This window comes from Poromitra crassiceps, assembly GCF_964638095.1.
Source record: "Poromitra crassiceps genome assembly, chromosome: 19".
In the NCBI taxonomy this organism is placed as follows: domain Eukaryota; kingdom Metazoa; phylum Chordata; class Actinopteri; order Beryciformes; family Melamphaidae; genus Poromitra; species Poromitra crassiceps.
This window is the reverse complement of record NC_139646.1, coordinates 20,819,287-20,847,176: the sequence shown is the minus strand read 5'-3', so window position 1 is coordinate 20,847,176 and position 27,890 is coordinate 20,819,287. Positions and strand designations below refer to the sequence as shown.

General features: G+C 42.8%; 2 protein-coding genes across 2 annotated transcripts; one reads left to right on the top strand and one right to left on the bottom strand.

Annotated features, from left to right (window-relative positions):
• Positions 1-844: 844 nt before the first annotated feature.
• On the bottom strand, positions 845-11,251 carry LOC310793515 (solute carrier family 22 member 7-like; the record flags this gene model as incomplete). Its single annotated transcript, XM_083655314.1, has 9 exons — positions 845-1,055; positions 1,167-1,275; positions 1,430-1,644; positions 1,850-1,959; positions 2,102-2,225; positions 2,335-2,503; positions 3,416-3,570; positions 10,487-10,590; positions 10,865-11,251. The coding sequence occupies 9 exons, from the start codon at positions 11,249-11,251 to the stop codon at positions 845-847; spliced, it is 1,584 nt and encodes a 527-aa protein (XP_083511440.1).
• An 8,195-nt stretch (positions 11,252-19,446) lies between these two features.
• On the top strand, positions 19,447-26,771 carry synpo2b (synaptopodin 2b; the record flags this gene model as incomplete). Its single annotated transcript, XM_083655834.1, has 3 exons — positions 19,447-20,113; positions 21,304-23,291; positions 26,250-26,771. 3 exons carry the CDS (start codon positions 19,447-19,449, stop codon positions 26,769-26,771), a joined length of 3,177 nt encoding a protein of 1,058 aa, XP_083511960.1.
• Between the last annotated feature and the right edge of the window lie 1,119 nt (positions 26,772-27,890).

The following is a 27,890-nucleotide window of genomic DNA, read 5'->3' as shown; positions in this document are numbered from 1 at the left end:
TAATGCATCATGGGATATCCAAGGCACCCGTAAAATACTAGTTGACCATTGGTTGAAGTATCTATTGGCGTCTATCATCCTCTTCATTATCATGGTTTTTATTGGATCTCTTTTTTCCTGAGTTGTGCTCTGCAATATAGAAAAAAGCACAGAGTCATTTGATCAGGCATGGCTTACTGAGAGGTCATAAAGTGACATCAACATAAATACCAATCTCAAATTTTACTTTTCATGTAATGCTGGGAAATAGTACAAATAACCCTTGATGAACGCATATATCAATAGGATAATACTGTACATGTGATTGTCAACACTTTTAGCGTTCGTTCACACCATACGCCAAAGCCACGCTAAAGCCACGCTGAAGCCCCGCAGTTTCATTTCGACATCCTTGTGAACAGGTGAGACATTTTCCAAGTGTGAAGCTGCCAGGCATGAAGTCAATGCAAGTTGTGGGCGAGGCGCGGCGAGCGAGGCGCTGAGGAAAAGAGAGTGCTTCTTGTGCGACCGGTTTAGCGTGAGCTCGGCTTCAGCGCGGCTTTAGCGATATGGTGTGTGAGCTAAGGCTAAGGCTTACTCGAAAGTCGTCTCAGGCAAAGACATGTCTTGACTCTTTGCCTCAGATGACTTTGGATTATTCTTTGCACTCGAGTCCAGTGAGCAGGCTAATAGTTGACTCGTTGCATGTCATTCATTATTGTAAGTGAAACTCCACTCAGTCATGTAATGTCGTCCCACTTCTTTTGTAAGAAAGGGAGGTTAACTGGCACTGCAAATAGCCGACAATTCATGGCGGTTGAATGAATACGTGTCCCTCTTGGCCTCTTAACACTATATATCACCTTTACCTCGGTTTCTCAATATCCTCGATGAACTCTGGCAGACGGGTGTCTAATGTTTCAGGCAGGAGTGTAGCCACTAAACCAGACCCCACTGCCACCGTGCAATAAATCAACGCAGGGAGGAGATGCCACACATCTTCCAGTAGCATGATGAGCGGGGCGATGGCGACACCCAGCCGAGCCACAAACGAGCTGTAGCCCAAGCCATTCTGCCTGAATAGCCAATGAGATGAGATTAATTGAAACTTTGTGTCATGTGATCGCAACAGAAAATCGGATTGTTACACCGAGCGGTCGAATTGCACATGTTGCTTGTTGACTCACCGTACGACCGTAGGGTATAGTTCAACTGTGTAGAGGAACACGGTAGTAAATGATGCCTCCGACATGGCTTTCCCAAGGACTGCCACGACGGTGCGAGCTACCCACTGATCTGAGGCGAAATAATATGAACACATTTTAGGCTAAGTGAATTCTCCAATGCAATATTGTCAATGTAATCATACATTGGCATTATACAGTATTAAGACAAGGCTCATGATTAGATTCTCATACAATGGATACATTCATTAGAAGCCAAAATGTACCGGTTGAAACGAACAAGTTGATGAAGAGGCAGAGGCCGGTTAACAGGAGTGTCCACACCTGGCCAGGCCTCCTACCAATTTTCTTCAGGAAGTAATAGACGCCAATCTTAATTGGAGCCTCGATGGAGGCAAACACAAACTGTGTAAGGTATGGGTTCAGCCCAAACCCAGTGATATTCAGACTTATCCCATAATATGTAAATGCCACTCCATACCTAAAAGATGGAAAAGACATAAAAACTTTTGTGACAATTCTTTTTATCATTTCCATTCAAGGTTCTGCCGCAATAAACCTAAAACTAAACTCAGATTGTTTTGTGGTTCTTTTCGTCTTCTTATTTTATTTCTCCTTCTTTTCGGTGCTTTTCATGCTAGTCACAAAATGTTAATGTGACCCCATCCCATGTTATTGGCGCTTACCATACAATCCCTAAACAGATGGAAAGTTTCCTGATATTCGGGGTCCTCAAAAGATCCATAATAGTGTATTTCTTTTCTCCTGCGTTAACTTCTACCGAGTCCAACAATGTCTGTGAGTAAGCGAGACACAAACAAAGCAACACTTCATACACACACACAATGCATCCGTGTTGTATCTGTATCAATGCGAGACCGTCAGTATCTAGGGTAAAAGCAACAGATCATTTAGCTGAACTGAATGTGTATATGTACCTCTGGGGTGATGTCCTCCATAAATTTGGATCTGTTGTTCATCTTGGCACATTTCGTGAGGTAGAGATGAGCAGTCTCTGCCTGACCATTAGCCAGGAGCCACCTGGCAGACTCAGGGAGCCACCTGAAGCGACAAAACATCTGGTGTGAATCAGCATCACATCAACCTCTCAATCATGCAATCAGGGATTCGGCTTTTTATGACATCAAGAATATGATGTGAAACTACATACCACCAAGCAATGGTTGATAATATCAGGGGTGAGGTCACTGCCAGGATGAGCATCCTCCAGTCGTTTACAAAGTAAGCGAATGCAACTAGGATCCAGTTACCAAGTGTCCAATCCAGGCTTATGATTACACCAGAAAAGGTCCTGTGCTCAATGCCACACCATTCAACATCTGCAGAAGTGTCAACACATGTCAAGTGTCAAGTGAAATATCTTTCACATTCCAATGAGTTGTCACCATAGGCGGAGTTTGACTTTTAGCTTTGGGGGGGCCACTTCTGCAGGAGACATAGATTTGCAAAAAAAACTTGCCATTTTACATTTGAAATTTTGCCCGTTTGAAGCCATATTTAGAGGAATATCTAATTTTAAGGCTGGCATCATCATGGTCTCTCTCTAATTATTGTTTAATAAGTATAAGAATGGAAATATAAGAAATATTAGAATATGAGTAGAATTACAGAACATTAATACTCATTATTGTATGTTTAGTAATGTAATGTATATTATATAGTGCTTTACTGTTCACTTTTACTTTTGACCGTGCTCAAAGACACTTTACAAATACAGGATAAAACAACTTTAATAGAGAGAAAATATTAAAATAGATGAGAGAGAGAGGGGCGAAGAGAGAGAGAAATATTATAGGTCAAAAGCAACAGTGAAAAGGGCTTTTTTGGAAAGATGACATAATGAGTATGAAATACAATGAGTTTTAGCCTGTCAGATGTGACTGGGGAGGGCAATCCAGAGGGAGGGGGCGGCTGCACCAAGGCCCTGTCAGAGGCCCCCCTGTCACAGCTTTAGCAAAGAGATACCTGTGATTCTTTTCAAAGTGGATATAAATTGTATGATCACATTCAGCCAGACAGTGAGATGGAGATTTGCAATGGTGAGCATTTTTTTATTTTTTTTCACGACTGGGGGGGGGGCTGCACCCCCCTGGCCCCCCATTAACTCCGCCCATGGTTGTCACTGTAAAACTAATCAGAAATATGGAGATTTGTGAAAATATGTGTCATTGAGACATCCTATTTTCCCCAACTCATTAATCAGATTTTAGTGTTAATTTACTATGACTTACTTAGAACAATGGAGATAATGCTGATAGCTGAAAGTGTTATTCCACTGAAAAATCTCATGATGATGAACATGACATAGGAGGTGGAGAATGCACTTAGGACTGAAAACACCATGCTTGACAGGTAAGCCACCAGCAGCAGCTTACGCCGGCCAAATCTGGAAAAAAACATGTTCAGAACAAAATGCTTTTAACAAACTATCTGGCAATACAATGTGTGGCTTATTAATACATCGCAATTTAATCATAAATAATCATCAAATTGTTTCAACGCATTAATTTTGCCATAATAAAAAAAAAATCATAATATTGGAATGCACTTTTACGCACACAATCATCGGACGTTTCCTATAGCCTAGCTTACAGTGTTATCTCACTACTATAATAAGGCAAAGATTGGCACGGCCCACAACTGCGTCGAGTGGGCGAGGCCGTGCAGCGGCTGAGCTGCGTGCCCGCGAAGCAGGTGAGACCTCGAGGGCAAAACAAACGAGGTGAGCAGGCGAGCACAGGGACGCTAGAAAGGAGTGAGCGAACCGCGTGGGTTTAATGACTCGTCCCTCTAAAATGTCACCATCGTATGTTTCTGGAATCCACGGATATGTAGAATATGAACATTTCTGAACGAAAATATGTTGCATATGGTGTTTCTAGATAGGCTGCGTGAATACTACGTTATACACGTCATAGAGTCTAAAGACTGAGGGAGTAGGGGTGCGCTTGGCGGACCTGTAGCATCCCTATCTTGCAAGCGAGAGAGCACATGACATGTTCGACTCCCAAGTGAGGCACGTCATGTTTTTGCTTTTGGTTTGAACCCCAACACAAACCATAACCCTATAACCTTAACTCAAACCATAACCCTATAACCTTAACTCAAACCATAACCCTATAACCTTCACCAAGTTATAACCTTAACCAAGTTGCTTTAGTTCAGGGGTGTCAAGCTCATTTGAGTCCACGGGCCACATGCCTTGATGCTTGATGTCAAGCAGGGGCGGTTTTAGCATCAGAGCTTTGGGTGGGCTCAGCCCACCCAAAGGTCATGGACCACTGAACCCCTAGGGGGGTCCGGGGGCATGCCCCCCCGGAAGAAGATTTTGTACAGTTTCAAGTAAAAATGGATCAAACTGGCGCACTTTGAGATCAAAATGAAGAGACTAGATCTATGAAGAACTACACACATCAATATTTTCTTTACCGTTCTGTGGTTTTACAGCAATGAAAAAATAATTGTTTCCCTATATATACTATATATATTCTGCATACAGGTTACTATATGGTAGAATTATGCTTGCATAAATAATACCAAAATCACTTCAGGGGAGTTTCAAGTAAAGTAACATTTTGCTTTGTAGGCAAAACAAAAGTAAAATTAAATCAAAAGGGAACTTCCTAACTTATTGGCTGGAATAATATTCCGACAAGATAATAATATACTGTAAGCACTAAAGCAGGAGTTTGCAGTCAACTAGTTGAAATTAATATGTGGCAGTATTTGTGGGGGTCAAAATCTATGTAGGGTGTACCACCACAAATAGATCAGTGTATGGGAAACACTGACTATTAAATTGTGTGACTAGAAAGACACCAATAAATCTGAGAAAATGTACTTTAATTTTGAACAACAGCACTACAACGGTGGCATTACAAATGGTATTATGAAATTATTGTGTGAAAAAACAAGAATGCCACTTTTTTCATGAACTTTAAGCAGAAAATTAAAAAATAGTTTTAAAGCAAAAATAAATAATAAATAAAGATCATTTTAACATTGGCTCAACCAGCCCATCTTACTGACCACCAGGGGTCCTGGTCCTTAATCCCTTTTTATTACTCCCATGCCACTGGTACTGTACACAAACAAGGCTGTTTAAATATCTGCCTTGCACTCCCTTAGAGCAGGGGTGTCAGACTCATATTAGGTAGAGGGCCGGATTTGTTCAACTGAGACCTCATGGGGGCCGGATTTTTTTTTTACTAAAATCAATTCGACTCATTTACCCATTTACTTCACAAAATAAATACTGCTCTTTCCATTTCTCTTGAAACTGCCTGCATTCCGTGTCAACCTTTCTCTTTTTCGACAGCATCTTGTTCAGGGGCGGACTGGGATCATAATTCAGGCCGGGCATTAGATACCAAGCAGGCCAGGCCGATACGGGCTGACGCACGTGCCGGCGTCAGAAAAATTTGGGCCGTTTAAAGCTCAATTTGGGCCGTTTGAAGCCAGATGTGGGCCGTTTGAAGCCCAATTTGGGTCGTTTAAAGCCAGATTTGGGCCGTTTGAAGCCCAATTTGGGCCGTTTGAAGCCCAATTTGGGCCAAGTCCAATTTTACAATGAGATGCACCCACTTTAATCCTGAATAAAGTAATAAAACCACTAGTAAACCAGTAGGCGGCGCCTGGCCTGCTGTTCAGTGAGTGGCCTGACTGCGGGCACAATTTTTTTTTTTTTTTTTTTTTTTTTGCAGGCCAGGCCAGGCCAGGCCAGGCCACCGGGCATTTGCCCGACGTGCCCGATTATGCAGTCCGCGCCTGATCTTGTTGATTCTTTTGTTTTTTGGTAGGTAGCTGAATGCGCGATTCAATTCCAGCGTGGCATCATGGCGGCTTTGTTTACACCTGATGACCTACTGACATACTTCCTTGTAGTGCAGGTTAATTAACTTATGAATGAACTCTTAGCTTGCTTATTAGCCACACGTAGTTCATGATAATGGGGTGCGAATTTAATAATAATAATAATATATATATATATATATTTTAATATTCCAAAACATCTCGCGGGCCGGATGAAACCTGCCCGTGGGCCGGATCCGGCCCGCGGGCTGTATCTCTGACATCCCTGCCTTAAGCCCATGGCACACCAAACGAACATTCTCAAACAAACACAAACAAACACGAACAAACACGAACAAAGACAAATGTTCGTTTGGTGTGCCATAGCTGTCTGTCCTTGTCTGTTCGTGTTCGGCGATGTTCTGTCATGTTTGCCAGGATTCGACTTGTTCAATCCGGCGTTGTTCGCTGTTCGCTGTTGTCTGGTAACTTCCCATGTTTTCAGTCGCGTATCCATGGAAACGGAGCTCATGCATGCGGTTGTCTGGTCAGTTTGGTCAGAGGCAGAGCCTCCTCTAAATTAACGTTACACGCGACGCAGCAAACATACGTTTCTCTGCCAACCATGTGCCATCACACTGGGCATCAACAACACTAGCGGGAGACTTCTCCCATGCACTCCCGCAAATAAGTAATGTTATGCGCAGCAAGGTTACATAATGAGGGAGAGAGAGAACATCCATGACGGCTAACAGCGAGCTATGCTAATAACTAGCTAGCCGTTCAGAAACACATGTAAACAGCCGTGTGATCACTGAGAACGTCAGTAAAATAAGGAGAGAGCTGCAGGTGCTTATGCAGAACTAGTGCACGATTAAGTGCACAGCGGGTAATGACCCGCTGTGGTGAAGAATATAGCGAGATTAACCAGGTTGATAGCAGAGAAAACACTGTTGCAGCGGCCATCAGCAGGACCTCCAGGCTTTAACTAGTGTTGCCTGTCACATGACGCCTTCAAGGTCCCTCGATAAAGTCTGCAGAAAGATGCAGTTACCTCACCTCTCTCTCAAGAAGCGTCACGTGAGTGTGGCGTTTATGGCCATCTGTCGCTACAAAATAAATAAACTGGGTGTATCATTGTATTACTCGACAGATGTATAACTAACTTTGTCAGTCTGAGCCATCTTCTATGTGCTGTAACACAGTGCAGTTTCTATTTTTCTGGTGTTTCTTTTTTACATGTTTGGGACTGTTGTGCTGAATATGTTTGGTCGGTGTGCCATGCTTTCAAACAATCTCCAACATCTGCCAACATTCACAGACAATTGTCTGTTGGTGTTTGTTGGTGTTTGTTTGAGAATGTTTGATTGGTGTGCCATGGCCTTTAGAGGGAAATAACAAGCCTGTAAGAACTTTTATTGAGATACTGAACTAACATCACAGCAAGACATAAGTGATGCCATGCACGCATGTTAAGCTATCGTCATCATCACATCAGACAGGCTGTGTAAAGCAGCCACTTGCGATTCTGAAGGGCTTAATTTCATTCAGATAACAAGGGACCCGTTTGAAAATGTTTGTCACTTATGCCCATATGTTTCTCAAAAAACATCACATCCATTTACACCCGCTTACTGCGAGCTAGCATGACATGGCTGGCTGGTGCCATGGTAGCCTACCTACCTTCCTCCAGTCCACCTGTTTGTCTGGCAGGCACAGCGACAAGTTCTTTTGTTTAGCCTACGACAACGTTACGTGCTAATTTGCATATCAATATGCGCTAATTAAGTAACTACTAACGACTCTGACTGCTCAATGCTCACCTCAGTTTCATTGATCATGAGTGGGGAGAACGATTGTGTGGACTGTGGAGGACCACTTCGCTGCTGTACTGTGTGTGTGACCTGTGTGAAGTGATGTGGGATTAGGCAGATAGATGGAGGAGGGAGCGCCTGCGCAGCCGCGGTTCTAGAAACTTTTCGGGTGGGCTGAACCCCCCTAAATTTTTGTCTCAGCCCACCCTAAGAACATAGAGGGGGGGGGGAAACATGCACACAGCGCATTGAGTGTAGTCAGAAACTGCTACTAATGACCACCATGGATTTGGAGAGGGATTAAAAAAAAAAAAAAAAAAAAAAGTTTTTTTGCCTCTATTTTTTTGGGTGGGCTGAGACTATTTTTGGGTGGGCTAAAGCCCACCCAAAAACGGCCTAGAACCGCCCCTGATGTCAAGTAGGCCAGACAATGAAAATCCATAATCAATAATAACCTATAAATGACAAAACCTCAAAACTTTCCAGTTTCTTTTAGTGTAAAGAATTACAGGTACATTTAAGAACCCGTTCTCATGTAGGGTTATCTCAGCTACGATCAAGCACATTATCTACTTACTGTCTGTCACTGTGCATTATAATCAGGGGTGGAGGGTAAACGCAAGTAGATGCACTTTACCCTCTCCTTTGAAATGAGTGTACTCACCTATTTTCAGATCAACTGTATCAATCAATGAGGGCAAACAAGGTGGGTAAACTACTCACCTTGGATAGTTTACCCATGCACCTCTGTATCACTACATCCCTGATTACAATTGATGGCAACTGTGCAATTCTCTATAGTCAAGCATAGGTAATAAAAATAGCTGACCATTTAGTGATTAATACAGATAACATGAATAGGCTACTTAAAGTGTAACTTACCCCAAAACACTTTTTTTTCAGGTTTTAACCATGACTTTGGGGGTGGTGTGTGAAGAATTCTGGTCAAAATTTCCACATTTGAGACCAAACTGTTACCATTGTACCATTTGTATCATTTTCAGCAGCATAAGTTCCCTCTATGGGTTCAAACCTGCTTTTTTTGTGCCCTCAAATGAATGGGAGATTTGATACATCGTGACGTCACGGTGGGGTTAGCGCGTGCCCCATTTATGTGAAACAAATGTTTTCCCCCGCATGTGATTACTGTAGTTCACGCGGTGCGAGCCCTTTAAGAACAATGGGTAATGCCTACTGTGGCTAATATTAGCCGCTAGTTAGTTATGTTACATGGCAGTAAAACGCCACTGAAAGACCAAATTTTTAAAAAACTTTTAACCATTTCGAGTAACACTGTTTCCATACGGATCACCAGCGTTAGTTTGTTGTTTATAACGTGGCTATATTCATAATGTTTTCTATGATATCTATCTCGGATACACTGAGAATACTGGGAGGCGGGTCATAGCGTCTCTGTTGATGATTTGATTTGACAGTTCTGGGCACTGGCGTTGGCGTTCCACCCCCAAATCGATTGTGTTCTGTGTTCTGGCGCAAAGCGGGTGGGTTTCAGGACGAAACTCTCGAGCCATTATCGTTATCTTTAGAGCAATATTCCTGGAATGCAAGTTTAACTAAACAAGATTCAAGATTCAAGATTTTTATTGTCACTCCGTAGTACAAGTATCACGTGTGAAATTCTTGTGCTGTAGACTCCGTTACAACATAGTGCAAAAATAAAATAAAAAATAATTAAAACAAGAGGCAACAAGCAATAAAGCAGTAAGACAGTGGCACATATGTGCAAATGGCATGAACATACTTTAAACATAATTAAACATAATTAAACATAATAACATTCTGTTAGGTGCAAATAGCATATGCCTAATTAACATACTATTGAACATTAGTCATACGTGATGGTAGCAGCTGCAGTGCGGTACAGTACGGCTACTACACTATTTGTATATGTTAAGGAGTCTAGTGGCCTGTGAGAAGAAACTGTCCCTCAAGCGATTTGTGCATGCTCTTGGGACCCTGTATCTCCTCCCTGAGGGTAGCAGGGAGAACAGACTGTTGTGGGGGTGGTTTGTGTCTTTGATGATCTTCATGTATCAACAGTTACATGTATCATCAACAGTTACAACAGTTACATGTCCTCTGCATTCTACATCAAATGAAGACATTACGGGTTGTTTTATTTTGTATGTTACATACTTATTGGCCAAGATATGTTAGTTTATGGGGGAGGAGGGGGAGGAATTCTGCCAGCTAAAGAAGGTAGTATAGGCGGCCATCTTGCCTGCAGAGTTTTGAAATCAAGTAGAATACCGTTTTGCAAGAAATCTGGGGGGGGTCAGTCCCCCTTTAATATTTAACTTGTTCCACAAGTGCATCACATTGAAGGACTTCTGCATTTTCTTGTTGTTGCAATTTTCACACCTTTGTTTGACGTAAAATGTCACGTTTTAGAAACATATTTTGCTGAGATTTCGGGTAGTGTAGCGGTAGATTCCCTGCCTACCAACACGAGGGTCGCAGGTTCGCGCCCCCGTGTTACCTACGGCTTGGCCGGGCATCCATACAGGCGCGATTGGCTGTGTCTGCAGGTAGGAAGCCGGATTAAGAGTATGGGTCGTGGTCGCTGCACTAGCGCCTCCTCTGGTCGGTCGGCTGCCTGTTTGGGGTGGAAGGGAACTGGTGGGAATAGCGTGATCTTATATATATATATAAATATTATGTTGAGTTGTGTCTTACCTATCACTGAGAAATCCGAATAATGGAGCTCCAACCATGACACCCATGAAGAAAACAGTGGCTGTTGCTTTGTTCATCCCTTTCCTGCTGCACACAAGATCCCACTTCAAAGAAACCATTCAAAATATTACAAGAAAAAAATACAGTGTAAGTTGATGACCTTGTTCTTGCAATTTCACTCAATTGAACCCACATTTTCATTTTTCACTTTGACATCATCCAGATATTAGTCATATCAACTTCAGTCAGAACTTTTCCACACATTTTATGATCGTAAGGTAAGAGGGCTCTTCCACAACGAGTCATCAGATGGAGCTGTCAGAAGAAACTGAGGGTAAACCTGAAGTACTCCTGGATCAGTTACTCAAGGACACTTACCTCTGTTGCTATAGTAGAACTATAGGTGCTGTTGTCATACACCCATCCATTCTGACACTGCACAGTGAGTGTCTCATCACTACTGTTGGAGACGGACAGATATTGATATTGATATTGGGGGTCTGCAAACATCTGACAGGAGCTTGGTGTCCCATCCTTCTCCACTGGGACACCAACAGCAAGTCTCTGCTGCAGGGTTAAATTCCTCAATTCACCTTCTCCGCCCAGCGTGCTTAGGTCGCAGTGATGAGAGGGAACCGCCGCGATGAAGTTATTCAACAAAAAGTGGCAAGGCAAAGTAATTCGAGACATGCTCTGGATCAAGAGTAGCATGATTTGGAATTTCCCAAATCCATTGATTTCTGAAAGGATGTTGTCAAACTTCATTTTCCAATGCTTCCAGAGCTGCCTGGCCACGCAGACAGTGTATTACCCAAGGAGAGAACAGGTCCAGAGTGCAACAGGTCCAAAACAGGTGTGATGAATGTGCTCTTTGGTGAACAAAAGTTCAAAAAAGAAAGCTCCAAGGCTCTTCTGGCAAAAAGTAAAACACCTTTATTGAGATGGCTATTTCATTATGAAATGTTTAAAAATATAGATTGTGCATGTTAAAATAGAGCTGGGACATAACCCACGCACAAGCAGCCTTCTTCAGGGTACTGTAGGCTATATAGCCTATACAGTGACCCTGTACAGTGATGCGAGTCAACTAAGAGACACAATGTTGATCGAAACATTCACCAACACTGTTAATCATTACTATTGGCCCCAACGGCGCTGGAAGCACGGTGCGGTGGGCGCTGCAGCACCCCCTGGTGGGGGGTGCTGAATAAGTGTCCAAATGTTCATGTAATTTTGGCCAATACTCCACTTCTGTTATAACATTTCAGTCTGGAAGATATAATCTTTATGACTAAAAGGCTAAATGAATAGCTTAGAAAATGAAATGCCCTGGGGGCCCATGGTACTATTAATCCGGCCCTGGATATATGGGAGGAATAGCAGGTAGGCTATCACTGTCCCTGAGTCCTGAGGGTAAATTGAGTAATGCTGCAGAGAAGAGGAGAAGACACTGAATGTTAATTTAATATTAAATATTCCTCTAAATATGGCTAAAAGTCCAAAAAGGGTGGGAGAGAGAATGAAGATTCCAACACAGCAGTGGGAGCAAGTGGTGACATGGAGGTGAGTGAGAAAAGGTGACTGAATAATGACACAACAGTCTAATCTTAATGTTAATATTCCTCTGGCGACAAAGTGGCCAAAAGAAATTTGGCGGCGACCTTCAGTGGCTAATCGGTGGCTACGGCCTTGCAGCACCCCCTACCTAAAAGTACTTCCAGCGCCACTGATTGGCCCTACAAAAGCTCTATTTGAACGAATGAACGTACGTGTACGTGTACGTGTGTGTGTGTGTGTGTGTGTGTGGGGTAGCCTACATCAACTTAAACTGATCAAATTTGATGAAGACTGCAGAAACAGCAGCCTAAACATGTCAGGTACAAACATTGCCTAACTGGCCATTATAGATTAACTATTCTTTAAAAAAAAAAATTTTTTTTTTTTTTTTTTTTTAAGTGAGGGGGCCGAAAATTGAACTGAGGGGGCTAAGCCCCCTTAGGCCCCCTCGTGGCGCCGGGCCTGTATACTACGCTGATTAGGTGATTGGGATCAGCTGGAAAGGAATAGCTTGGGCTGATTGGTTATTGCCACATGCGTGGTAAACTGTGAATGGGTGAGGAGACAGCACCAGTGACAGGGGGCGAGCCTGACAATGCATGGGTTATACAACCTCAAAGAAAGGGGGCGTGCACTGTGATATGACCTGAACTGGGCATTAGCTGCTAAGTAGTCTTCATTATTGAAAATAGTCCAAGACATTATTTGTATAGCCCTAATTCACAAGCATGTCTCAGAGGACTTTACAGAGAATGTGTCTAGCTAAATCTAGCTAAGCACAATCAATAAAATAATTGAACGACTTATAAAAAGCATATAGAAAGAAAAGAAAGACGAGAAGGAGACAGACATTCTAACTACTCTAACCTGAACTACCTAGCAACCAAATAATCTAATCTACAGCCTGCCCTGCACCTAACCTAACCTAACCTACTTTGATCTATCTACTCTAACCCTCAGCTGAACTGCCTAACTAATCGACAGCCTAAACTTACACTATCCTAACCATAGTCTCGTAGTGCCAACCGCTGGAAGCTTGCTGACGTCGATGGTGGGTCTGACTACGTGAGACTAATCCTAACCTATCCTAACCCAATCTGGGAATCCAGAGTCTATTTTTATTTAAAAAAAACAACAACATACAAACAAATAACTAAATAACTAAATTAATAAATATTTTCTTTTCAAATAAAAATAGATTCTGGGTTCCCAGATTGATCCTACCCATCGACATAAATAAATAGGATCCTAACCTAACCGGCATCCCACAGCCTTTTAACCATGCATGAGGCATGGGCACTCCACCCAGTGCAGGAGCGGCCGCACGCCGCGACCTGACCGCCAGTCTCCCCAGGGCAGAGATCACCTCGATGCACGCAGGAAAAAACGCTGCCCCTCCCCAAAACCGTAGGAAAATAGAGACCCCCCAATTAAAGTTGAGCAAGCCCTGGTTTCAGTTCCATGTAGCCTACAGGCATCCTGTCAAAGAGGTCAACGAATTGTGGGCATAGCTCATCTATTTACAGTACAATAATTAAATGAGGTATGCCCACAATTCATTCCTTACCACAGCTTGATGATGTCTAACTTCTCATTGATTATTAGGCTACTGCTAAAACTGTTACAGCCCATTTTGACAGCAGCGAGAAAATGACTTGACTCTGACCTAACTATATAGTACATAGTAGGCTACAGTATGGCAACAGTAGCCCTATGAAAAATGTTGTCATGCTTTCTTGTACATCCATATTTAAATTTTGAATATCACACTATTATTATTTTCACTCGATCATACTGTAGTACCCTATGCCTTTAGTTCGTTCACTAACTTATTAATGAATGTTTGCTCTCAAACATAATGCCATGGTTTGACACCAACAGCAGTGCAAAGTTTCATTCTGAAAATGCCTTTTTGAGCAGAGGAAGGCAGGGTAAACACAGGTGTAAGCAAAACACTAATGAGGGTTTCCAACTTCCATGATTGGAATTTGGAAACCCTCATTAGTGTTTTGCTTGCACCTGTGTTTATTCTGCCTTTTCGACACAAAATGGCCCCCATGAAAAGGGTCTAGTCTAGTCCAGGGAATTACTCAGGTAAGAGTAAGAATTAACCTATTTAAAAGTGCTCAAGTAAAAAAGTAAATTTGTGTTACTTTAAAAATGTTCTATATTTTTATTATTTACCCCAATACATTTCACACATCCAGCACATGTTACCAGTGTTACCTAAGCTGTCCCTGTACAGTAAATGCAGAAGTGATTCCAGACCTGTTAGCGAGCAGTCTCAATGCTACTGTGCTGTTTTCATAGTGTGTGTGTTGTGGAAAACCAAAAAAGTTTAGGTGTGCAAAGGTTTTGCTCCTTCAGGATTTACTCATTTACAGTGTGTACATTTAAACTAATATTATTATATTATCTGTATCTATATTAATATATCTATATTATTAATTACTCAAGTAAGTATAGCATTATATATACTTAAAAAGTACAAATCCTAAAAAATATACTATACTCAAATACTTGAGTATTTGCACTTGAGTACTTTTGACCTCTATTTATGAGTTATTCCAACTAAATGCCCAATACACAATGCTGGTCACTTAGGCCTACTGCTAAATCCAGCTATGGGTGAAGGGGGCGGGGACAGCAGCAGATTAATTTAAGATATGGAGTGTTCTTCTCTCTCTCTTTAAATACAGAACAATGGCATGAGCATGGATACTCGAAGGAGGGGGGTAACCTGAAGGAGTCTTTGTCTGCGATTTATGAAGTGTTCACAGATTCTATCCAGTCACTGAACCAGGCAGTATCAAAGTCTATGACAATTAAGATGCGTCCCAACCTCCCAATATTGGCTCCCTTCCAGTGTCATTGAAGGTAAGACATTTTGTCATTGATTTCTTCACACTTGCCTGCTGTCCAATATTTCATCTTCTCCAGAGATGTCTGCATGCTTTGGGCTTTGATGAACATAAGAATAATAATGGAGGAATAGGCTAAATTCAACAATAGTCAAGAAACTCAAGTTCACAATTGGTTTCTTTTACAGAGTTAAAGCATGTTTTTCTCCCTCTTCCCGCCAACAGTTGGTCACGGCCCTGTTTCTGTCACAACTACATTATGTTTCTGTCACAGCTAGATTATGGTGACACAGGTAATAGATTTGCTTGTCCCACTGCCCTAGTTAAACTTGATCCTCTCTACCATGCTGCTCTAAGATTCATCACCAACTCAGCTTATAGGACGCACCACTGTACGCTCTACTCTTTGGTTGCTTGGTCCTCACTTGCTACACGCAGGTTGCAACATTGGTAAATTTTTATTTATAAGGCTATTCTTGGCAAGCTTCCGTCCTACATTTGTTCTAAGTTTGAACTGATTCAGAGTTCTGTAAATCTCAGGTCCAGCGCCTGGGTGCGCTTCAAAGTGCCACCCGCGCGGACTGAAGTAAGTAGGAGAAGTCTTTTTTATTTTGGCCCTTGGTCTTGGAACGACCTTCAGACCAGTCTTAAACGTGCCTCTCTGGTCTCTTTATATAGTTTGAAGCAACAGATTAGCTGAGGCCCTTGTCACTTGCTGCTCCTGCTTTGATGTGTAGCACTTCTCATCATAAACCCTCTTGTCTCTCTTTATAATGTAGCCTGTTTGATTGTACTGTTTTATTTGCACTTGTATTTTAAACAGTTTGTGTCTTAATTACTCTCCAATTTTGAGTAGACGGTGGTCTATTGACAGAAGTTTTGTATTTGTACTGTGTTTTGTACTTGTGTACTTGTATTTTTGTCCGACGTGTAATGTGCTTTTGCCTTCTTGGCCAGATCACCCTTGAAAAAGAGAGACCTCGGTCTCAATGGGTTTTTATTTTCTGGTTAAATAAAGGTTTGATTGATTGATTGATTATCGGCTTTTTTATTGATATACATTGTCTTGTCTGCTGTACTGACCTAGACAATGGCAGACGTGATAACATGGAAACAGGCCTAATCCCCTGCAGCACAGTGCTCACAGGGGTGCTGACCCAGACCAAGAGTTCAAGGATGCTGGCTCCCTGTCTCCATGGCAACGAGTCAGCACGCTTAGGTTTTGACCTTACTAGGAAACAGAGCTTCCTACTACACCCAAAATTAGGCTTGATCCTGGCAACGTGGAAGTGAAACCAAGTGTGAAGAGAGGTCTGGACATGGGACACTGGGTTCCAACAGACTCCACACACATCTCAGTGATCCCAGATCCAGAATGATGTGCCATATACAGTCAAACTGGAGAAAAGATGAGTATGTAATAGTGCAGGTGAAAAGTCTGAAAACACATCCGTTGAGCTATGCTATGGGTTCAAACACCTACTAAATTATGGCATGTAGTTCCAAGTCTTGTCTTGACCAATGTGGCATATAATATGTGTGCATGGAAGAGGTACAGTATGTCATTGCAATTTGCCCTTTAGGAAATATAATGACATAATTCTTGTCATTTTACTCTGCAGAAATATATTATTTTGCATGCCTGTACATGACTTTGTTTGTTAGCATCTGGAACTATCCAGTGAAGTGAAAATGTTGTAATACTGATTTGATCAAGGGCATTCTTGCAAACTTAAAATATATATATGAAACATTTTAGAATAGTTTTGCTTCATATGCACTGGTCTGTTCAAGGGAAACATTGAGCAGACAAACAATTTGAACTAATTGTGTTTTGGTGTGAAATAATGTCTTTAATGGTAGATGGTAATTGAATAAAGATACTGGGGTCAGAGGTTGGTCTCAGATGAATATGTTATAGCTAGCAAGTTCAAGTTCAACTTTATTGTCCTATGTATAAATACAATGAAATTCTTATGCTCTGGACTCCCTCTGCAGCTTAAGACACAAGGACATGATCACAAAAGACTGACAAAAAAGAAAAAAAAGAAAAGAGAAATACGTCTTGAAGTGTCGCTTACTCATGTTGTATGGAGGAACCCAAGAAAGAAACCTCAGAGATATGGATATAGCGGAACTGGTGTGTTTGTGTGTAAATGCAGAGCTTAATCGAATGTCTCTGGTATCTGGTAAAAAAGGCTGAGCTTCTACTATACTGCCCCCTGCTGACGTCCAAACAGTAGGGCTGCTGAACTGGCCTTTGTCTTGTGCAGTGATTCTCAACCTTTTTCATTAGAGCCCCATTTGATGAGATTGTGTCTCTTCAACCCAAATCAAAATATTTTTTATTGTCCGTGATATGAGTTTACCAAGAATTTCATGACTATTTGTAGGCTATTGTAGGTATACAGATAACAGTGAAATAATTGTACAATCTCTAATTGTGCTAATTTCTTGTAAATGAAATAAATGGCCCTATTTAACATTATAGGTCTACTTGTTTTTAGCTATTTTAATAAACTAGGGTATCGGGCCCAAGATGATTTTGATCAATAATGATGTCACTGATGACATCACTGATGATGTCATAGAAATTGTGACATCATCAGTGGGACAAAAATGGAAACAGACAGATATTGCCCACTTGCTCCTTTTTATATAACTAGGCATCTCGCGTGCTACGCGCGCTCGATTCCTAGGCTCGCCCACTACACGGCCTCACCTGCCCTGCAGCTCGCATACGTAGCTCGCATACGGACCTGGTTGCTCTTTGATGGCATACTTCAGGGATGCTGGATCACGTGTGCTGGAGCTGGCAACATACAGCTGTCCATGGCTGAAGACGGGGGTCTGAAGCCACTGATGATGTCACAGTGGTATTTATGACATCACAGTGGGACAGTGGGACATGGGACAGAGAGACAGACAGACAGACAGACAGAGACACAGAGCCCCAGCTCCCATTTATATACTGATGGTGATGATGATGACGACTGATGATGATGATAAAGGTTGCCTGAGGCATATACGCTGTGTGCAGTCATCTGCAGCTAGCTCATGCACCTCAGGCAAACGAGGAAGTAACTTTGGTTTCAGAGGGAACCCTCTTGTTCTCCCTATTCATTCTACAGCATCTGGACTTGTGTTCATGTAAGAACAAGTAGGCTAGAGTACAGTAATCAAAGTGAGTGCTTTCTGTTTTAATTGAGGCTCCCTCTTTGTTCCATATGTCAATCCTGCATATTTCCCAGCAAATTGTACCACTGGCTAATATAGCAAACACATACAGGATAATAACAAATAATTTGCCAATTTTCAAATGTCTAATATTTCCACAGCCATTATACTCCACTGCCAATATTAGTTTGAGAAGGATATACTGTACCGGATATTGAGGTAAATATTCCACACATCGGGGCGTTAAAAAGAGAAAGTTAGCTCTTAGCTGAGTACCCTCTGTTTGGTAATCATCATACTTGGAGATCCCATATAAAAAGCTAAAAATAGAAGAAAGTATTATTAGAGAGCACATTGTGACCCATCATGTTTTCAAGTCACAGCACCAGCCAACAACATAGGTCCAAGTCACCAAGTCACACCACCAAGTCACACCACCGGCCAACAACATAGGTCCAAGTCACCAAGTCACACCACCAAGTCACACCACCGGCCAACAACATAGGTCCAAGTCACCAAGTCACACCACCAAGTCACACCACCAGCCAACAACATAGGTCCATGCAAATTATTTTTCAAGTCAGAAAACAAGCACTTGATTTAAGGGACGCGTAAGAGGCCTAGTTGTTCTACTATTTATAAAGCTCAAATCTGTCTCAGATTTAGTTCTTAAATGGAAATGCTCCCACACGTTGATATGCATCGCAGTGATAGATGAGCACGGCGAGGGGAAGAAATCTCATTGTATAAACAGGAGTTCGGAAAACAGCCACCCAATTGTTTTGCTTATGCTCTTGGATGTGAATGCGGTTTCCCCCATGATATTACATACCATTCCATTTAGAGCGAGGGCAGCTCGGATGAAATCGCCGAGGCCGGTCTCCACTGCCTATTGGGGAGAGGAATTTAGTCAATCATTTACACAGTAGTTACAAAATGTTACAATGTATGACATTAATGCAATGTCATGTTTCTGAACACTAAAACGTTTAATTCCCGGATTAATTGTCTCAAAAGTTATTAGAATTGTATTGCTGAAGCATTGACGTGTCTACTTTGGTACTTTTGTCAAATCATTACATCTGGTGTTAACAGTCATCTTGGTCTGGGAGAGATTATTTCCAAAGATCTCAGTGGGTATCCTTAAAAAAGAAAGAAAGAAAGAAACATTTAAGATATGATCATCCTTTATCCGTTATTAACCACACAACGGGGCAATTTAAACCTGTATTTCTGTAATATATTCAAATGTATGTCATCAGCCTTCAAAGTTATAAAGTCATCCTTGGCCTGAAGCTTTTTCTCTTTGTCTTTATAAAGGTATCTTTGGTGATACCCAGGAGCCATTGAAAGTGTATTAGAGAGATGGAACCTGAAGACCCAGAGAATAATGAGCACTCTTGGTCGGGGTCAGATGGTCCCCAAGAATCTTGCATCTCTGAGTCCTTGGCAGATTCTTACGGTGATGATGATACTGGGAGTGATGCGGAGTATCCCTCAGAGCCACAGCCTACCCATATCCCAAAGGCTGACCTCCAGCCCCCAGAATGCCCTCAACCACAAGACTGGGAGTCCCTGCCTGAACTCAGCGGAAGTGAGGAGGATGTCTCATATCATGAAACGGACGACCTCTACCTCAGTGAATCAAGCGGGTCTCCTGACATTGACACCTTAGAGACACCATTGTCCTCACACTCAGAGTGCCCTAGCCCACAGCCTTGCACCAGCCAGATACCACAAACCCAATCTGCCTCCTCCTCCTCCTCCTCCTCCTCCTCCTCTCTGGGCTGTGGTGATACGACCGTGGCCCTGACCCTGACCCCGGAGCCGCCTGGAGACATCCACAGGCAGGGCGTCGGAGCCAGAGATGACAGCAGGGGTAAATCTTCAGAAGAAGGAGGGTACAGCCAAGCACCTCCTGCTCCTGTCTCCTTTGGAATTCCAGCCGAGGGTGCTGAGCAGGCAGAGAGGAGGAACCGGGAGTCTGCCAGAGATCTGTGCAGACCCGACAGGCACAGGGCGAGGGACACACGTAAGTAGCGATCCTCTACCCTCATTCGTTAGATTCCAGTGTGCGCAATGTATGTAACCAGGAGTGCAAAACTGTACAGCATGCAGTGCAAACTAGTTTCTCATTTTCCACTTATTGTCCGGTATATCTTTGGACATAATTTTGTTATTACCACAAATGCCGTCATTGAGGCACAAAATAACTAGCTTATAATTTTTTTTTAAATCCCTGTCCTCTACATGAGTGCAAAGGATACGATGTAATTATTGTAGATCTTGTATGAAGCTTGAAGATTGTGTAGTTTGTGCAGAGGACTAATGGGTGCTGGTTGTTGCCATGCTGTAACGTGGGGTCTATTTGAAGTGGAGTTGCAGGGCGAATTCCCGGTGTCTTTAATAGTCAGAGCAGGGCAAGAATAAAATATGGCCCTGTCAGTGATGAGGCCGGCAGAAATGCATGTGACAGACACTAGCAGGTGTCTGGCCTGTCACCTGATGCCTTTTCCAACCGTAACACTTGACGGCAATGGAAAGTTAGCTCCTCACTTTTCTTGCCTCATGGACGACCCCCCCCCCCCCCCCAAGTTAGCTGTAAGTAAATATGATGCTTTTATTAGTGTGCTTGCATCAGCAAGAACACTTTACAAAAAATCTGTAACTTTGTATTAGTGTACTTGCTTCATAAAGAAGAAGAAAATAAATGTCTAAGATAATAGTAATAATGCTAATAATATCAATAACAAAAAAAAATTAGCTGTCAACTACTTAAAGTCAGTCTTGCATTGCAAGTAACTAATACCTCCAATGATTATCCAGCATTTGATCCTCCATTATTGAGATACTTGCTGTCAGACAATGATATTCTATGAAAATGGAGGTACTGTATGTAGTTCTACAATTTGAAAGAAAGCAAACTTTGAAACTTTTTCAACAGTTTTTAAAGTAATTAGTAAGGTATACTTATAGTGTAATTAGTAATAGTACTCACTTCAGTGTTATATGACTTTACTGTACTTTGCCCAAAAACATATTGTAGTCTGTATTTTATATTATATTTATATTTTGTAATTTTATGTATTATGTGTTTTCATCTCCCCTCTCTCTTTCCCTGTATGTGTCTTTCTGTTTCTGTCTCTCTCTCTCTCCCTCTCTCTCCCCCCCCCCCCTCTCTCTCCCCCCCCCCCCCCCCCCCCCCCCCTCTCTGTGTCTCAGGGCTCAGTCACATCGAGAGCCAATCAGAGAAACACGTCAAGGAGACCAAGTCTAAATGCAAGCGCATTGCTCGGCTTCTAACTGATGCGCCAAACCCTCAAAATAAGGGAGCCATACTGTTTAAGAAACGTCGTCAGAGGGTCAAGAAATATACACTCGTGAGCTACGGGACCGGTGAGAACAAGTTTGGCAACGAAAACCAAACAGAGGAAGAAGCCGAGGAAGTCAGGTCAGTTGGGTGGAACTTTGCGGCAACAAGTGACTCTGAGCTAGAGGAGGAGTACAGCGTCTATCGCCAACAGCAACATTTCAGTCTGACCTGGGAAGATCTTCAAGACATGGAGGCTCTGCCAGACACAAATGGAAAGGGTGTAAAGATGTTTGCCCAGCGTCGCCAGCGGATGGATGAAATTGCGTTTGAGCATGAAGAAATGAGGAGTAAAGGATTGCCTGTGGAGGCCATGACCGAGCGTGAACACACAGAGGTACAGGATACTTACGCCAGAGAGGAAGCCTACATGCACGCTGATCTGGCCAATCAGAACTACATGGATGCAAGTCTCAAGCAGAACTCGCCGCACCAAGAAAATATGCAACAGATGAACCACCTATCCAATGTGCCAAGACCCTTGGTGCCAAACAGAACTGCCAAGCCCTTCCTCGGATTTCAAAATAGGGCACCTGCTCCCTTCAAGCCCGTTGTTCCTGTCCCAGTGACAAAGAAGCCCGAACTGAAATTCAAAGTACCCGTGCCTACGATTCACACCAGTCCCCAGGTTTGGTCCCCGACTGGTGACATCATAGCCTCAAGAGATGAGCGTATATCTGTGCCAGCGATCAAGAGTGGTGTCTTACGGAGAGGTACTAATAAACAGTCATCAGCGCCACAGCAAACATCAGACCTTCACCCCCAAAACAAAGGGGACAGGAGGTCTTTTATTGAACCGGAGGAAGACTTTTTCAGCCTTGGTGCTGAGGCTTGTAACTTCATGCAGCCCAGAACATTAAAGCTCAAGAATCCTCCTCCAGTCGCCCCAAAACCTAAAAAGGGTCCCTCTCTTGAGCCCTTGAACCCACCGAGAAGTCCCATTTCACCGTCTTCACGTAGTCCTGTCGGGCCTCCTGCTCACCAAGATCGGCCTCAGGCTCAGCACACGGCTGACCGTTGGGCACCAGTTCAAACTCAGGCACCACTTCAAACGCCTGCTAATGCCTGGGCACCAGTCGAGACCTGTCCTCAGCCTCAACTTCAACCAGCCATGAATAGCAGGGGTCTGCAGCCACCTCGATCGCCTGTGAGTATTCCGATTCAGGCCCGGAGTCCAGCCCACAGCTCACCTCACCCAACCTCCTCCTCAAGAGAGAAGTCAGCAAGTGCGGCTAACTCGGTTGTCTCTTGCCCACAAGCAGGGAATCCATATGTCCACGCGTCAAAAGCGGCACCTGCTTCTCGGGCTGCCGATGGCCCAAAAGTTATGGGAAGAGGTGCAGAGTTGTTTGCCAAGAGGCAGACCCGTATGAAGAAGTTTGTGGTTGATGCCGACACAGTGCAAGCTAACAAAACCAGGTCCCCGTCCCCCACCTCATCCCTCCCTAACTCTTGGAGGTATTCTTCCAATGTCCGTGCCCCACCTCCCCTATCATACAATCCCATTCTTGCTCCTTTCTACCCTCCATCAGCAGCCAAGCAGCCACCTTCCACAAGCCCCAAAATCAAGCCAAAGACCAAAGCGAAGCCTAAAGTGCCTCCCCCAAAACATCTCAGTGCCTTAGATGTGATGAAACATCAGCCTTATCAGTTGGACCCCTCACTCTTCAAATACGAAGCCGTTACTGAGGTCAAAAGCCCAAGCCCCAAAGCATCTCCAGCACCGATATCTGAGGTTACCCCAAACGTTCAACCTAGTTCTGCCCCTTCTCAGTCTCCTCATAATGCCTGTGACCTTGCTGTTCAAAGCAAGCCAAAAGCCCCAAAGTCCTCTGGATCGGTAAGTCCCCAATATCCTTCTACCCGCCAAAACACAAGATCAGCTGAGCCTCTTTCACTTGACAAGCAACTGGATAAAAAGCCTACTGTCCCATCTGCTGTCCATCGCATAGCCACCAAGCAAGCAGCAAGCGGCCAGCCCACAAGCACTCCCCAGCAGCCATCTACTGGTGGCAGCTTAGCTTCAGCCTTCTCTCCTGCGTCCCTCATTGCAAGAGGGACACATCAAATGGCTCCTCGGCCAAACTTTTCTGCTAAAAAGCCAGTGGTATCAGGCAAACAGTGGAGACCTATTTTTAAGATGCATTAGTTGTAATATACAGTAGCTATATGGTATGTTTTGATATAGCAAAAAAACACTGAGATGATAGAACACAATTTATGTTGCACCTTCGTGGCATTTGTTGTCTCATAGTTCAATCTTTACAGGTGAAGGTATTGAGTTTTGCACTGTCAAAATGAAGGCCACTCATTGGAAAGAATTAATCAGTTGTGTAGGGAGAAGCATACCTGTATCTAGCTGGCAATGATACTAGGGAAAATGTGATGCACACAACAGATATTTGAAACAGAATGAACAGAAATGCTTTCTTACCAGCTTTATTATAACATAATGTACAGTAACATAAATAAAATAACTCCGCACTTTTTATCACCTTCCTGAAACTTGGAAGGTGTAAGTGTGCTGGACAACGGAAAGGTGAGATTAAAATTATATTAAGTGATTCTCAGGAAGTGCTATTATATGTGCAATCATTTTTTCTTTTTCTTTTTCTTTTTCTTTTTCTTTTTCTTTTTGTCTAGAGAGCCTTGTCCAGCTACAGTGAAGTTTGAGCTTTTTTTTTGTTTTGTTTTGTTAATCCAAAGATGAAATAAGGTAGATTGTTTGAAACTAGATACAGTACACGTCATTATCATCAGAGACTAAACACAATAAGGACAGTTATTACGTTTATAAAATATTGATGCCTTTTAAAAATTCTGTAGGCTACTATAATTTTTGCTAATAATACTTCTGTGATAAACGCAACATATACCCAGTATATTTACAGTATACTGTAATTAATTAGTGTGATTGGGGAGATATATGCACTTCTTTTTTGGATGCATACGATTTGCAATTCCTTCAGTCTCATTCCAAACTTTGATAGCGTCATAACAGCTCAAAGCATTAGCTTTTGTTGTGGTCATTAACCCTCATTGTTTTTATGCAATTATTTTTCTGTAATCGTCAGTTATGGCCAGTTATTTAACTGTCAGTGTAGTCAACTGACATTATGTATCCTCATCCTTTATGTAAAACATGAGCAAGCTTAAAACTGAGATTTAAGTATTCTGCTATTGATGGCACAGTACCAATAGCACCTCAGAATGAAATTAGGAAATAATCCACATTCTGTCTTGTTTGTCCCTGTCTATCTTTCTGACATATCATCGTTTATTGCACTGCTTGTACTCTGCACAATCATGCTATTAAATTTCTCCTTTACCCTTATTTGTCTATTTCCTGTGTGTGCCACCAGCTTCTTTCCTGTCATTTTCACTCACTGCACATTTCCTCCTTTATCTTTCTCACCCCAATGCAAAATGTATTTATAATATTTGCTCTCCTTTCAGCAATAGCACTTTTCTAACATCCAGCACACACAGATTTAGTTTCTAATATTGTAGCCTAAGTGGTGCTAAAGGTTACCACTGACACTGACAGCGGTAACCTTCAGCAATATTTAAGCTACAATATCTGGTTCACTCAACCCTACTGGACCGATGTCTTTGTCACAGCATGTCCACCAGGCAGAGGAAATAAATCACATTTTGGTATTGAAGAAGGAAACAAAGAACTGGTACAAATATTTTTCCAGACAAACACAAATCACTCCGTCAAAGTCTGTAATCTAGTAACATTGATACAGTGCTTATTCTAAAGGGATAGTTCACATAGCCCTGTTTACTACTTACCAATGATGATGTTGATTGGTAGAGTTCTTTCTCAGCACAATCCATGCTGTTACTCATAGTAGGAAAGTTGGGCAAAAATAAATGCAAGGTCAATGGGGTTACGGCTCCTGTATATACAAGCTGAACGAGGCTCAATACAATTTCACCCATAGCTTCACCGGCAGGACGTAGCACGTGGGAGGATCACGCTATTCCCACCAGTTCCTTTCAGGCCCGAACAGCACCCCGACCGACCAGAGGAGGCGCTAGTGCAGCGACCAGGACACATACCCTCATTCCCGCTTCCCACCCACAGACACAGCCATTCGTGCCTATATGGACACCCGACCAAGCCAAGCGGAGGTAACACAGCGGGAGCGAACCTACGACCCTTGTGTTCGTAGGCAGGGAATCTACCGCTACACTACCCGGACACCCCACACAAAGTCAATTTCAGTGAACTTCAGTCAGCTTGCCCAGACAGGAGCATGACCCCATTGACCTTGCATTCATTTTTGCCCAACTTTCCAGAGCTACTATGAGTAACAGCATGGATTGTGCTGAGAAAGAACTCTACCAATCAGCATCATCATTAAAAAGTAGCAAATAGGGCTAGACTTTAAAAAATGTGAACTATCCCTTTAAGTTTCTTGAACCCTGAAGCAGGTAAGTTCTGAAATCCTCTACTCTAAATTGTTGCCAAATGCTGATTCAAGATCTTGACAAATAGGATGTTACCTGTATCAGGTCACTCAAACCCTTTTATGGGATTTATGTGGAAAAACCTTATTTATGTCGATGGGAAAAACCTACATAATGCACACCTAATTGGTTTAAAATATATTTTTCTGTCTTTATTATTTTAATTTCAAAAGAAATTCCTCTCATATAGTCTCATAGTCCTCTGCATAATCAAAGGCATATTTTGTTTCGGCTTCCATGATACCAGAAGGTGGCAGCAAAGTCTGCAGCAGTGCTGCCTGTCACATCGCTCACCCAGCATGTGGTTGTTTTCTTTCAGGGATCTGGCAGAAGCCGCTCGCTGAGCCTGCCCAGGCGGCTGAATTCTGTGCCCTCTCACAGTCCTCTGCCCCCGGGGAGCGCGCCTGGATGCCAGCCGTCTTCTGTGCCCACACACAGGAGGCAAATGTCCTGGCAAGAAACCCCGTACAAGCCCCCCACGCCCTGGGAGGCAGCATGCAGGAGCCCCATTGGTTCAGTGGACGAGGCCTTTGTGTTCCAGAGCCTCCCGTCGTCTATTGCGTCTAACGTGAAAGCTGCGGGCCATCGCAGATCTCTGCCGGAGCCTCCAGCCGAGTGGAGGCTCCGGGTGTCGCTTGATCCTACGGGGTATTATCACGCAGCCCCAGCTTTCCAAGCACCGCCGTCTATGAGCAGGACATTCCCACCTGAGAAACCAACGTATGGGCCTCCCTTTAGACCAACCCAACCTCTGAGTAGTAGGGCCACTATTGGATACATGGGACAAGGCGCCCGCCCAACAAAGTACTCTCTCCTGTTTAGCACAGCCCAGATAATTTAATGCCACCACCATGAGTAGGCTACTGTAGATGCATGAGCAATAAGCATTTATATAGACATGAATAGTATATGGCAGTGGTTCCCAAACTCACATCAAGGACACCTAAACTGACACAAATATTCGACCACGGATACGATTTTTGCTTTTACATGTGACCAAAATAGTCATACATTCTGTCAGTTTAGTTGTGGGTGGAATTATAGTGAATCATCCCCCTTTTTACTGGGGACCCCTGGAAGCCCCCCAAGGACCCCATGGGGGTCCTCAAACTCCACTTTGAGAACCGCTATGGTATAAATGGTCATGTAAAGTATTATAAAAATGAAAGACACTAAGGCAAATGTATACCCAAAGAGAAGGAATCTGTTTCATTTGCAGTGATTATGGATGTGTTTCTTGCCGTGGTTTGGTTCAAACTTATCCCATGGGTCTTAGACCCAAACAATTTTAAATCGACAAATCTTTTTCTTTCTTTTCTTTCTTTTTTTGCTGGGATGTTGTGAGAAAGTTCTCTGCCATGAAGGTACAAGCACTTATTTGTTTGAAGAGCACGACATCGTTCTTCTGTATTGTTATGGGAGATTATGCCAATACTGTCCCTGATACTGATACTGATTGCATTCAAAATCCTTATGTTGTAGTGATCATTATCTAGACATTCCCATTTGAGGACAGGAGTGGACCACTACAATCATGAAGAAATCTTGAAAATCATGAAATCATGAAAAAATGTGGACACTCACCATTGGATGCAATTCAGTAACTGCAGAAGTCTTATAGCTGGTGTTTTTATGATCTTGAACACACACACACACACGTTGCAGATGAAGAATCATTTAAGATTGTTTGATGTGAAGCAAAATATAAATCAGATGTGATTAAGCAATGTGTTATGTAAGTTGAATTGAATGTGTAGTAGGTGTTCTTGAAAGGTCTAATGGGTATCGTGAATGACACGTTTGGAAGATTCTTAAGAAGACCTGTTAAGAAGATGATTCTTAACAGGTGGAGGGCTTTTAGTCGAGGAGGAGTGGTAAGAAATAAGGCACTTTAACTAATTTCATGCATGGTTTATCACTGGTGTGTTAAATGTTATATCATTATTATGAGCACATTTTC